Source organism: Vidua macroura, chromosome 3, assembly GCF_024509145.1.
Source record: "Vidua macroura isolate BioBank_ID:100142 chromosome 3, ASM2450914v1, whole genome shotgun sequence".
Taxonomy (NCBI): domain Eukaryota; kingdom Metazoa; phylum Chordata; class Aves; order Passeriformes; family Viduidae; genus Vidua; species Vidua macroura.
Window position 1 is genome coordinate 57,304,039 of NC_071573.1, and position 13,137 is coordinate 57,317,175.

Consider the following 13,137-nt stretch of genomic DNA (forward strand, 5'->3'; position numbering starts at 1 on the left):
TCGACCCTTTCTGCCTTGCCCCGTCCCTCGGTTACCGCGGTTCCGCCGCGCCGCTGCCCCCGCCAGCCCCGGAGCCACTCATGGCCACAGCCGTGCCCCTGGCAACGCGTCCCGGGGGAAGGACGAAGGGGGGCCCTGGCTAGGGAAGGGGGGACCGGGCTCGGTGGCTGCAAGTGAGCAGTCTTCACAAGGGGAAGACTCACAGAAACGCCAGGGTTTGTTGTTTTTGTTTGTTTATTTTCACTTCAAATAAACATTAACCTGATAATATTTGCTCATGTTTTCCCTCAAAAATAAAAGTCAGAAGAGGCGAGCGGAGCAGATGGAACCTGAGCAGCGGCTTCTGTTACCCAAACAGGGTTTCCTTCTCCCCCCAGAACCTGCTAAAGGAGCACCCCCGCAAAAGCAACCCTCCTTGATGGCTGCTGAACTGCCTCCATCTGAAAGAGCACCTCCTCCTCACCTTTCATCCAAATAAACTGGGTAAACACGGGAAGAGAGAAACTGAAGTTTGCAGTAAAAGAAAGTTAAACCTGTGGGTGTATGGCAGCTGCACATCATTTTCTCTGAAGACTCAGCAAGCTTTAATCAGCCTCTGGGGACAGTGCCATCACAGACCATTTCTGTACCCAAAAGTCAAAAAGTACTTTACCGTTCTCAGGAATGCTGAACTAATCACGTTTTCCAGAGAAGAAAAGGAAAAAGCTAGGGGTAGTACTAATTTTTTCTGTCCTTGTCCCTGTGTGCCTGCTACCATTTCACTGCTGTTGCCGAGGACACAGAAGCCCCCAAACAGAGGGGGGATTTTGCCAGCGTGGATCATGCTGCTCCAGGGTAACCTCATTCTGCAATCCCAATCTATTAAGTATTTTTGACAGGTTAATTTTTTTAGTGGGCAGTCTTACATAAACCCAGAGGAAATCTGGCACGTTTTACTATCCACTGCAAATTTGAACAAAAATATCATCCTGGATTTGTCCAGCATTCGACTACAGCCTGATCTGTCCTACTACTGGAGTGGCATGCAAATGCAGGAATAAGTGCTTGTGAAACTTCATGCTAACTTTCCTAAGCACACTTCCCCATCGCTAGTCCTGCAGTGCCACGGCTGGTTCGGGAGTTACACTTTACCTGCTTCTACACCCTTCGTGATGGGGAGGGAGAGCTTATACAGCTGTATCTTACTGCAGATCTATGAAGTTATTTGCCCTTAAAAAAACACACTTTATTCTGGTGAACTGTAACAAGAGTAACAACAAAAGAGACCAAAAAAAAAAAAAAAAAGGATGAAGAAAAGTAGAAATGTCATGTAGCACTCTGAAAAGAACAGGTGCAGTACCCACTCTTCAAGCTATTTGACTGAGAAAAAACTACCTTATTACAAAATGCTCACACTTTAAAATGCTTTACCCTTGTTTGCTAGTATTTAAAAGTAGAGTTCTCAAAGGAATTTCATGTTTCTTTTTCCTTAACAGGGACAGGAAACAATTTAGGAAGGGTTAATTTGGGAGTTTAAATTCTAAATAATTTCAAGGAGTCATTTTCATTAATCAAATTCTTCATGTTGTATTTCATAAAATACATGGAAAGTATGTTCTCAGCCTTTCTGAGCAAAGAATGATGCAAATCTCTTGAATGTAGGGACCTAGTAAAGCCATTAATTTTTGAATTAAAAAATAATTTAAACATTAATACAAACTTTCCCTTTCATGAAAATGCTCAGTGTTGAGAAAAGATGCTCAAATTGATCGGTGTTATGAAACCCCAATTCCAGCACCCAGTACATTCAAAAATGTACCAGCTGATATTCTGCAGGTGTCTAAATGAGAATGGATGTGTAAAAATAATTTCAAAGCCAGAAGTCATGTGATGATGTCCCTGTGATAAGCACATGTGGTGGGGTCAGCAATCTTCTGAAGGAAATAACCTGGTTTTACAACCCTGGACTTCCCCCCTGGACAAAGGGGATGGTGAAAATGCAATACGCATATGGGGGAACCAATCAGGCTTGGGAAAGTGGGAATCTGTGTAAGGGAGAGCTGCTGGTGCTGATATATTGGGTCATTTTCAGTTTGAGGAACTTAAACCAGACACAGAGTCCTTGAAAGTCCAAACTCAACCAGTTATTTTGTAAATCCTCTGTTTGTGGATCTTAGGTTTCCACATATGTATGAAAACTCTCGGATTTGTCCCAAGCAAGTATTTCCTGCTAATGCTTCCATCACACTCCAGCAAAGTAGCAGCAAAACTTCCAAGGGCCAATCTAGCATCATGGATGCAGTGAAAGCTGTGCATCCAATACATGGCAAAAGCACTCAAGTGTAGCTCTAATTCAGGATTACCGAAAACAAAAATACAATCAGCTATGGAAAAATGGGAATGCTCTTTGTTCACGTAAAGATACTCAAGCCCTCACTGCAAGTTCTCAGTCTGGAGGAATCTACCTGCCTCCTAATTCCCTAACCTGATCCCAGAGGCACACATACTCCTTGAGCAGAAACAGGGCCCATGCAGATAATGTAAGAGTCACTGGACAGAAGGAAAAGTAGGTGGCAAGGCCCTTCAGCTAGCTTGAGGGAACACTCCAGGACCCTAACCCTTCTTCCTGAATGGTTCTGCCTTTTACACAGATCCTAGATTAAAATTAACAATTATGGGTGTACATAAACCATCTAGGACCAGAATTCAGTGCACTTCCTGACCTATGACAATTAATGGTATTTTTTTGGGAAGTAGGAGATAAGAGATGAAACCTATTCCAAATGCAACTCCATGAAATGCATCATCAGGCCTTTCATCAATTAGAATCACTTGGAAGGAAGGCATCAGTCTTACCACGGCAGTGTGAGACTAATCAATTATTTAACATTAAGAAAGGAAATTAAAAAGCCCATAGTATATATCTTGATGTATCTTATGTCAACGTTTAATCTGTTACTTCATTAGACTTGGAAGAAGTATCCCAGGGAAAAAAAAAATTCTACAAGTATGAAAACTTTTCTTCACACAGAGTTTGAAAGGTTGTGATTATGTCACTTACTGAAAAGTGATACAACAGAAGCAGCACACAAGTACTGGAAATGTTTATTCACTCTAAGTTATCGTAAGAGGACATTTTATATTTCTTTCACAGTGGAAGCAAAGCCAGATGAGCTAAACCTCAAAAAAGCATTGTAAATAAAAATAAATAAAAACCCTTCTCAGAACATGCCTGCAGAATTCACAACTGCAAACCTGAGGCAGAATGTGGAATAATCCATAAACTAATTCTTAATTAATGTAAAAATACATGTAAATGGACTTTTCATTTGCAGGCTGTTAGAAATAGAAGTATATCAGCAAGAATAAAAATGTACAGAAGTTTTCAAAACCTTTTTTAGGAAAAAAAAGAAAAACAAAACAGAAGCAAACAAGAAAACAAACAGTCCATGTTAGAGGATGTTCTCCCTCACCTGTTCTGCCATTAGCATATGAAAAAGAAAGAAAAGGACCACTTTAACCAGCACATTCTCAGTTTTATTTTAAAATCCTTAGATAAGTGTTAGGTGAATTTCAACTTACATTTTGCTTTAAATAAAAATAATTACAAGCCTTTGTTCTGTAATTTTGGGTAAACAGAAAGCTGGTACGCAAACAAACTTAAGTGAAAAAAACTGTACAAGATTCCATTTTGGAATTTTTATTTTAGACACAATTAAGGGTTTCTTTTTAGATTAAAACCATTTCATAGAGTAATTTTCATGCAACAGAGTAAACTTTTTTCCTATGCCGTTCGACAGCACAGGAGATAAATGTTCACATGGAACAAGCTGTTAACCATGAATGCAAATAACACTACAAAACTTTAAAGAAACTGTTTCAACAACAACAGTCAGGGTTTATGGGACATCAGCAAGGTGTGTAAACCAAAGTGTTTTGGAAATATTTTAATTACAGTAAGAGTAACACCAAAATATTTTCATTTTTGCTGACAACACATGGAGCACCTATCACTTTTAGAAGTGATTCTGGAAATGACATCATCAGCTGCACCAACCTTAGTAATTAAGTACCAGATACATTTAAGAGATACTCAATTATTTTTAGGGTTTGAAAATTTTAACAGGAGTACAAGTAGCGTAAAAATCAGAAAATTCCTTATTATTGCCCTGTCTTGTTACAGAAGAACATTTTATGATACCCATCTCTTGCATCTGTATCTTTCAAAATCTCATTAAATATGCTTTACAGGTTTATGCATAAAATCCATTTCAAAGAAAAAAATTCAGGAACTAAGACCTGAATTATTTTGTCTTCTCCAGCCTCTGAAATAGTATAACAATGTCTGACTTGCACAAAATTATATAATTTATTTCAATATTCTTACAAGCTTCTAGTCATACAATCAACTTATTTCCCACATCAAACAATTTATTTTAAGAAACCTTATATACATAAGAAATTATTGTAGATATCTTACAGGATAACTTACCAAGTATTCAGACAGATGTGTGTACTGCCTTTCACTGTGCCTGTGATATTACTTTCCTTCTATTTCATCAACAATGAAAGTCATGATCAAAAACTGACTTACAAATACAGTTGTTCAAAAGGTAGAAAACAAAAAAAAAAGTAAGAAACATTTTTTGTTGTGGTCCTCAGAATTACTGAAATCGCCTTTGGCTTTTGCCGTAAATATTCAAATGGCATATGAAATGAAAATCTCAAAACTTTGGATGTACAAGTCAATAGCTCCTGAGTTATACTGTAGAAGCATTTTGGGCAATCACTTGTAACAGATATATAGAAGGAACTTTCTTAAATACTGAAGGAAAAAAATGTTATATTACAGCACATGCTAGTGTTCTAACACATGCTTCAGGTTATGTTTTTAAATTCCATCTAAATGCAATAGGTTCATGCTGGCATTTCATGAAGCTGTATTACAAAAAGTAATTAACACTGAATAGCTACAAAAGTGTTTCCTATTTTTAAGTAAACTGTAGCAAACCCATCAGAAGAGCACTGTGCCTCGCTGGAATATGTCTTCACAACTTTGTTGTGTCATGGGAGACTGTAACGCTGCTGTTACAGCAACACTGATGTTACCTTTTCTTTTTTCATACAATCAATCAAAATTTTACAAAAATATAGCCAACCAACACACATAAAAGTATGCTGCATATTCAGCTCTGCCTAGAGATAGCACTTTGCAATAACAGCTACAGAAGACAAGCATTTGGAAGTTATGGCTGTGCATTCCTTACACAGCCACATAGTCACACAGTGTATTACCACATAAACTGCTCTTTGTGAGGGGTAAAAGATGGAAAGTGCACTTTTAATCAACTGGAGAACAGAGTGATTTTTTTTCAGCATGACATCATGTCATACGCTAAGCTAAGAATTACATGTCTTGTAGTAATCTTCATAATTCAGTAATACTGAGCAAATGCCACTACATCTCCTAATTGATTTCGTCTTTTGTAGCACTGTATTAATCATTACTTCATATTATTAATTTTCCCCAATCTCCATTGTGAATTCCCAGACGTAACAGCCTGAAAGCAACCTGGGCACAGGGACACAGTAACCACCAGTAAAAAACTAAATCAAGTTTCTTAGCATGTGTAAGGATTGTGTAAGAGGCAAATCTAGGGTGGCCTCAACAGTGACTTTCTCTTCTTGTCCATTATACACTTTTAAACCTCTCCAGCAAATTAAGTCTGCAGCTTACAATCTGAGCAGAGGCAAAGCAGATTTCATCTCCAATTGATTTTGTCTCTCTGAGCAAGATATGATATTCTCATTCCACATATTCCACAACTTCCATCTCTCTGTTCTTGACCCAAAGCTGTTTCTTCAAAATGCACTTGAAACAAGTTGACAATTTTTAAAGATGACACACTGAGGCTCCAGTGCACAGATTCATCCTGTCTTTTACATATTTGTGTTGAGCTCTCTCCAGTCACAAACCTTCAGCAGTCTGACCTTCAGCCTTCTTGACTAGATTTTTAATTTCTGCAGTTCAATCAGGTGCCTAAGGATGAGGATTAATTCACCCTGTAGGAGTACTAAGCCAAAGGTACAAAAGAGATAAGAGCAGTAAACCCAGGTCTCAAAATTGTAACTCTTCCTATAACTGCCTCATGAAATTCCTTGCATCTTTGTTTTTGAATACTTGACCCTGGAACCTTAAAATACCCTTTTAGATTTAAGAAGAAAATAAACCCAAATAATCAAAGTCATCACCATTTGGAACATATTTATCCACTGTCTAGATCTTTGTTGTATGAACATAACTAGCAGCAGCTTTTGAGACCAGAGTAGAAGAGCAGAAATGGGCACCTAACAACTCCAGTTAACAGAAACCTGTATGGCATATGCTTCCCTACCCTGTACTTCTCAGTGCAAATGGGGCTGTATATCCTCCCTAGAAATTAAGGCATCCTTCTTAAAAAACAACCAACCAAACAAAAACCCTCAAATAAATAAATTTGAAAAATAAAGAGAATTACCACAACAGAAGGAAACAGGTGTGCTCGAACCTCATACATACACTGCTGACAGGCCACCTGCAGATCAAGTCTGCATAAAATCTAAAGTCCAGTTAATGCAACTGCTTGGGTTTCGTTAATTTTTTTGTTTGGGGAGGCTTTTCTGTGTGCTTCTTTTTTGGTAGAGCTTTGTAAATAAACAGTATCTTCAATATTCTTAAAATGAGATTTTCTCTCCCACTAATTTTTTCTCCCACTAATCTTCCTACCAGATGGGACAACTCTCCCACAGGCAAACTGGCTAGTAACATTCACTTGTGCTTTAAAATTGAAATTCAATTTTCAATTCTACATTAATGTTTACAAGCTGCCACCCAGTAATGTAATGCCAACTATCCTCAAAACATCAAAATAATCTGTCTGTAATTAACTTCTGAATTCTCTAAAATACTACCTTTCATGAAATGACATGGAGCACAAATTATTCCGAAATAAGTAAATTCATACTAATGTGGCATTGGGGAAATTGTTTCTGAAGCAAATTTTTCACTTGTAAAGCTTTCACTCATTAAACTCATACTCACTGATGAAGAAAAAATATTATGGACAACTAAATATTCATCTTAAAGATCTAATGACATTGGACAATAGGAAAACAAAATTATTGAAATTCAGATTGATTTACGTACACAAAGACAGTTTATAAATATTTGCACAACATTAAAGTCTTCTGCAGGACAAAAACAAATCACTTGGGAGGAAAAAGTGCAAACAAAAAGAATCTTTACTGAAGCCAAGCATGGAACAGAGAAAAAAAATTCAAGTCAGACTTAATGTCTATTTCAGAATATTACAAATCATTTAACTAGAGACCAGCATCAAACTGAATTACCCCGTATTTTCCACTTACCATCCACTCAGGTTCAGAAGCCTGTATTTGCTCACCTTGTCCAGGTTTCAGGCCAACCTGAGTGTCAGATTTCAGTGTTCTCAAACTACAGAGAGGCGCAGGATGAAACTTATTCAAGGCTTGATGAAACAGGACATTGTATTCCCATTTTCTATCTCCTGTTAATTTTCTATAGTTTAGATCACCTTTGAAGAGAAGCAAGTTTGACTTCTGTAACTCAGCATACAAGTCAGGAGCAACTTCACTCATACTGGAAAAATCATGTGGTAAAGTCCAAAACATGTGGTCATGGAAAACCCAAACTCCCTTTTTCAAATTGCCCTCCCAGTTTATCCCACATCTAGACATCCACATATGATTAGCTGACCCCAGTTGTTTAATAGTCCAGTTAAAATCATGCTTTGTGGTATCTGATACATACCATGGAATACTTTTTCCATGAAAATAAACTTCATCAGCTAGCTTTGACGACAACAAGAAATCAGCCAACACAAGATCACTTACAAGTTCAAATCCAGCATTATCCAGGATTATGTCAACTCTAACATTACTTCTTTCTGTTCTATTTTTTTTGGCATTTTCAAGTAGTGACCAAACTTTTTCCATATCATTCACTAAGATGTAAGGTACCATGTTTTCCAGGGATTGCAAAGGACTAGATTTCTGAGAGCTGTCTTCACCAGCTGAAAAAGAAAGGTCACACTTATTGCCCCATAATGACACCTAGAGGGGAAAAAGGAAAAAAAAAAAAAAAAAAAAAAAAAAAAAAAAAAAAAAAAAAAGAGAGAGAAAAGAAACCATTTACTAAGTCTCACTGTAGTTACATTCTCAACTTCACATACACTGAAGATTTTGTTCCCTGGTTTTTGTTTTAGGTAATAAAGATTCTAACTCCACATATTCTTCCAAGCTTTAATAAAACTCAACTCCTTGTCCAGGTATCTCAACATAGACAAGATTTTGTGAAAGAAACCAAACAAAGCTCTGCATTTACACAGGTGTCAGAAGCGACAAAGATGGGAGATTTAGATCAACATAAACACATTGCTCACAAAGCTCAAAACAGAAATATTCTCCATACTGCAATTCCAAAAAATGTCAGTGGTAACACAGAAAAAGGAATAATAAAAGCAGATTTATTTTTTTATTACGTGCAGCCAAATAAGTATTTTTTATATATGTATTTTTAGTACTCACTAATGAGCCCTTTGTGAAGAGTCATCAAATACCTGGCATACATGTTGCCAGCTAATGGACTTATTTGTAATCCTACAATACTTTGGGGTTTCTACCCAAAGGCACTACATTCCAAGAATAATGCTGTTAAAAAGCTTTTAAACCACTTCTGACCCAGATTGACTTCTAATTTTTTCTCCAAAGAAGTCTAAAAACATTTAAAGTGCCAACTAAAATTAACTGTTTTAAGAAATTATAGGTAAATATCAAAAAGGTAATCTGGAATTTGATGTAAAATGTTTGAGAGATACTGGTTTTGACAGAAAAAATTGCTGGGTTTTCATACACACAACGAAGACCAGCCATTAATAAAAAAGTGTCACATTTAAAACAAGTAGCCAAAACATCTTTTCAGAATAGCAGCAATATAGTAGGGCTATCAGGACTTCATCACACTTTAACAAACAAAATATATTTATTTTAATTTCCATATGAAGTTCAGATTCTTTATAACCTCAAATTCTTGTTTGTTTCATAGGAAAGATATTTTCAATTCTTTTGTTTAGCACTACCAGTTTACCTGCAATAGCTTAAAAAGTTCCTCTTGAAGTTGCTTTTCATCTAGATCCTTGATGTTCTTAAGAAGTTCCTGAAAGTAAGTGCATAAGGCAATAACAGCTTCTTGGGATTCAAAGAAATTTTGAGCCTTTCCTTCCTTAAATACGTCAAAGTTGTCGATAGGTGGGCTAAAAAGAGAAGAACAAGTATGTTGATATACTTCCCACATTCTTCATTACAGCACATGCAAAGGAAGCTCAAAGGTCGGCTTCTTTAGACTGTACTACAGGCTTTAGTTAGATTTTCCATTTCTAATTTGTCATACTCGATTTTCACATATCTCTGTAACAGCCTAATATTGCATCTCGCTAAAACAGACACTATGCAAGGCATCTTTACATAGCAATATATTCTGAAAGTGAACAAGCATTCAATCACAACAACTCTGGGAACTGCACAGGCAGTGAACATTTTGAACTCTGATCTTCAGATAAGTGAATTAAAACTGTAACATACAAGTGAACTTAAGTCAAGAAAAGCTGGCCTGATTTTAAATGTGTTTGTGTGTGCTGGAGGGTACTTCCCATATCAAATTCACTTCCAGTTAGCAAGTTAATCCTATGGAAGTCTTTACTAGCATTTTGAAAAATTACCATGACAAATGAGAATGTTGTAATATATAAAAATTATAGGTCAATCTATTATGAGACATATTTGCACAACAACCTTCCAACAAATGATTGAACTTCCATCCAAGCATATGCTTAAGAGCAACTAAATAATGGAGATCAAGAAACTTAAAAGTTAAAAATGAAAACTATCTGCTCAGCTTTTTAAGTGCAATCCAGGGGATCAACCTCATATTTGAAGCATTTGGTTCAAGAGTTCAAATTACACAACATACCAGTGGAAACTGAGTCCCATTACTGTGTTTGCATCTCAACACTAACGGTAAATCTGTACTCGGGGAGCTTTCAAATTTTTTTGGCAGCAACAGGATCTTAAACTGTTCATTCCTACCCCATGACATTGTACTGGCACATCTCCATGGTACCAGCACAACAAGTTTTTCCCTGTCCAGTTATTTTTAACCAGTATCAGCTCCCGAAGTTTGATGCAACACATGGTCTGCAAGCACTGCTGTAACTGAAGCTGGTGTAGAATGAACAACAGGGGCTGCTTAAGATGGGTCTACTGCTGTAAGAAACAGTTCTCAAATGGTAACTTCAGATTGCAAGCAGCAAAAAAAGTTAGAATTCCCAACAGATTTGTGGCTCTCATATTCAGTATTTAACACTTAAGGGAAAATTCTAGACCAACAAACCTTGTAGAAATGCTACATGGTTTTTATATCTCAATTTACATTAGTCTGCAAAATCAAACTGCAAAATCAAGCTCAAGAGTTTTCGTGTAGACCAACTCACCAAAACTGAAGCATAAAAAAATTAATAAGCTTCAAATTCTGCTAAATATAAGAAGTAAAGGTATTCATTTTAAATCTGATGTGCAAGCTGAGGAAAAAGCAATATGGTAAAAGCTTAAGATCTCCCTTTATCTTACTCCTGTCTTTCCTTTTCCCAAAATAAAAATGGGAAAGAGCAATGCTTTGCAAAGTAATATACCAAGCCAGTAAATACTTACTTCTGTGCTAATGCTGCATGAATTCTTCGATACATGTAACACTCTACGTACAGCCAAGGGGACTGAAACCAACTTGGTTCTCCATTTCCATTTGGTAAATTTCGTTGGTAGTCCAGGTATTGGTTCCACAGTGCAGCATCAGGCAACTCATCTTCCAAAGGGGTCACTGGCTTGTCTGTTTGCAGTTCATTCCGCAGTTTGGAGAGGAAAGATATAGCTCTCTTCTCTGCTTCAACACCCTTCTGAAAAAAGTGGAGAACAAAAGTTCCTACTCTGTACCTTTATTCCTGTAGAGACACAGATCAACTGTTCATGGAATGTGCAAAGTTTTAATTGCCATGTGAGTCCCTGACAAATCACAGCTTGATTCAACAAAATATAGTTTGGTGAATAAAGCTCGTTTCAGATCCAAGATCTAAAATTAATTCCGTAAGGGACTTCTTTTTAGATTGGACGTTTTGCTTATTAGAGGTGAAGAGAGTGTTGAAATACAGTCTTGTTAAGAAGGTGTTACTGTCTATCAAACACTGCATCAACACAAAAACCAAAGTAAGTGATGCAGTTGCATAAGTAACAGATCAGAAAGAAAAGGTTGGACAGAGAGGTGTGTTACAGAACTAATCAAAAATAGCTACTAGAAAGAAATTATTTTTTAAAAATATCAGACAAAAGGATTGAGACAAGCCTCACCAGTAAAAACAAGGCAGAGAAAGGGTCTCAAAGGCTAGAGGGAAATAAACATCAGGGAAAATAGGGACCTTACTCTTACCTCACCATGTTCTTCAAAAAATTCATTTTTATGTCGATGTAAAGTATCAATAACTCTTGTGAGGATCTGGGGAAGTCTGTCTTTAATGGTAAAATATGCAAAGGATCTAAAAAGGAGAGGATCAATATTTTATTATTGTCAGCAAAGGATGAAACAGCTTTAATTTTTAAAAACAAATGCAAGGTCTTTGTGCTACTTTGGGCTGGGGTAGAGTTAATTTTCTTCACAGTAACTGGTATGGGGGTTGTGTTTTAGATTTGTGCTGGAGACAATGTTGGCAACACAGGGAAGTTTTCCTTATTGCTGAGCAGGGATTGCACAGAGTCAAGGCCTTTTCTGCCTCACCCCACCCCACCAGCGAGGAGGCTGAGGGTGCACAGGGTGTTGGGAAGGGACCCAGCCAGGACAACTGACCTTAACTGACCCAGAGGCTATTCCAGACCATATGGTGTCATGCTCAGTGGTGGAAACCAGGAGGAAAAGCTGGACAGGGAGCCACTGCCTAGGCATCAGTAAGTTCACGGTGAGCAATCGCTTTCATTTGTCTTACTTGGTTTTCTTGGGTTGTATTTCTCTTTGCTCTTTTCATTATGATTTATTCTCATTCCAATTATTAAACTGCTCTCAACCCACAAGTTTCCTCATTTTTACCTTTCTCATTCACTTCTCCCCACCCCACTGAGCTATATGGTGCTTTGCTGCCAGCTGGGGTTATAACACAACAGTATTAAAAGCAGCTTGACATGCCCTTAAAGAAGTGGACAGCAAAAAAAAAAAAAAAAAAAACGGAAAAAATTTCAAACTGGTCACGTTCTTGTGTCTACTTTTGCAGAAGATTATAAACAGCAACCTTTTCAAGAAAAAGCTAATGACTGGCCCTGACAAAACAGCGAAAAATTGAAGATAATTCTAAGCTAAAACGCGACCTCTATTGCTAAGATACCCAGATGCAAAACGTAGTACATGTAAAACTAAAAGCACAGATATCGCCTCAAATTTTATCACGTATCTCATCAACAAGAAACGCACTCTCCATTACACACTTGATTTACATTTGCTCCAAACGCTGTTTATGTACGAGGACAACGAGCAGAACGCGGCCAGCCGCACAGAGAGCGCACACCGGCCTGAAGGACGATTTTTACTGTGAGATTTCTACCCGGTGGGTTGGAGGCCCGGAGCCGAGCAGCCGCACGGGGAGCACGGCACCGCCGCTGACACCACCTCTCGGCCCGGCCGGGCCGCTGACTGCGGCGGTGGCGGCAGCGCCGCGCCCACAGCGCCGCCTGCGGGCCCCGCGCGCCGCCGGCGCTGCTGTCCCCGCCCGCTCCCCCGGGCCAAGAGCCGCCCCCCGGCCCCGCCCGGCGCCCGAAAACCTCCGCTCTCCGGCGGCGGCGCGCCGGACGGCCCCTCAGCTCCCTCCCGCCCCGCGCTTCGCTGCCGGTAACGAGCGCGCCAGGCCGTGACGGACCCCTTAAACCTGCCCGACAGGGACACCGGGAGCGCCGGTACCGCCGCCATCTTGCTCCGCCCCCCCCGCGAGGAGGCGCACCGCCCTCCCCCTGCCCCCTCCCGGAAGCGGGCCCGAGCGGCGGCCGGACGTTATT

General features: G+C 38.8%; 1 protein-coding gene across 3 annotated transcripts; it reads right to left on the bottom strand.

Moving 5' to 3' along the window:
* Positions 1-3,494: 3,494 nt before the first annotated feature.
* On the bottom strand, positions 3,495-13,074 carry ARMT1 (acidic residue methyltransferase 1). Of its 3 annotated transcripts, XM_053973425.1 has the most exons (6): positions 13,002-13,074; positions 11,531-11,636; positions 10,762-11,003; positions 9,143-9,308; positions 7,808-8,109; positions 7,506-7,571 (listed from the first exon to the last, which is right to left on the bottom strand). In XM_053973425.1, exons 1-6 carry the CDS (start codon positions 13,049-13,051, stop codon positions 7,568-7,570), a joined length of 870 nt encoding a protein of 289 aa, XP_053829400.1. In that variant the 5' UTR covers positions 13,052-13,074; the 3' UTR covers positions 7,506-7,567. The 3 variants fall into 3 exon arrangements, with proteins under 3 accessions (XP_053829399.1, XP_053829398.1, XP_053829400.1); XM_053973424.1 differs by having other exon boundaries at positions 3,495-8,109; positions 10,762-11,000; XM_053973423.1 differs by having other exon boundaries at positions 3,495-8,109.
* Positions 13,075-13,137: the final 63 nt, after the last annotated feature.

Excerpts from the sequence above, each read along its gene's own strand:
- ARMT1 (XM_053973423.1), bottom strand. The coding sequence starts at position 13,051 with ATGGCGGCGGTACCGGCGCTCCCGGTGTCCCTGTCGGGCAGGTTTAAG. Across the intron at positions 11,004-11,530 it reads TTTTTGAAGAACATGGTGAG|AAGGGTGTTGAAGCAGAGAA; the intron begins GTAAGAGTAAGG and ends CACTTTTTTCAG. Across the intron at positions 9,309-10,761 it reads CATGCAGCATTAGCACAGAA|CCCACCTATCGACAACTTTG; the intron begins GTAAGTATTTAC and ends TTCTCTTTTTAG.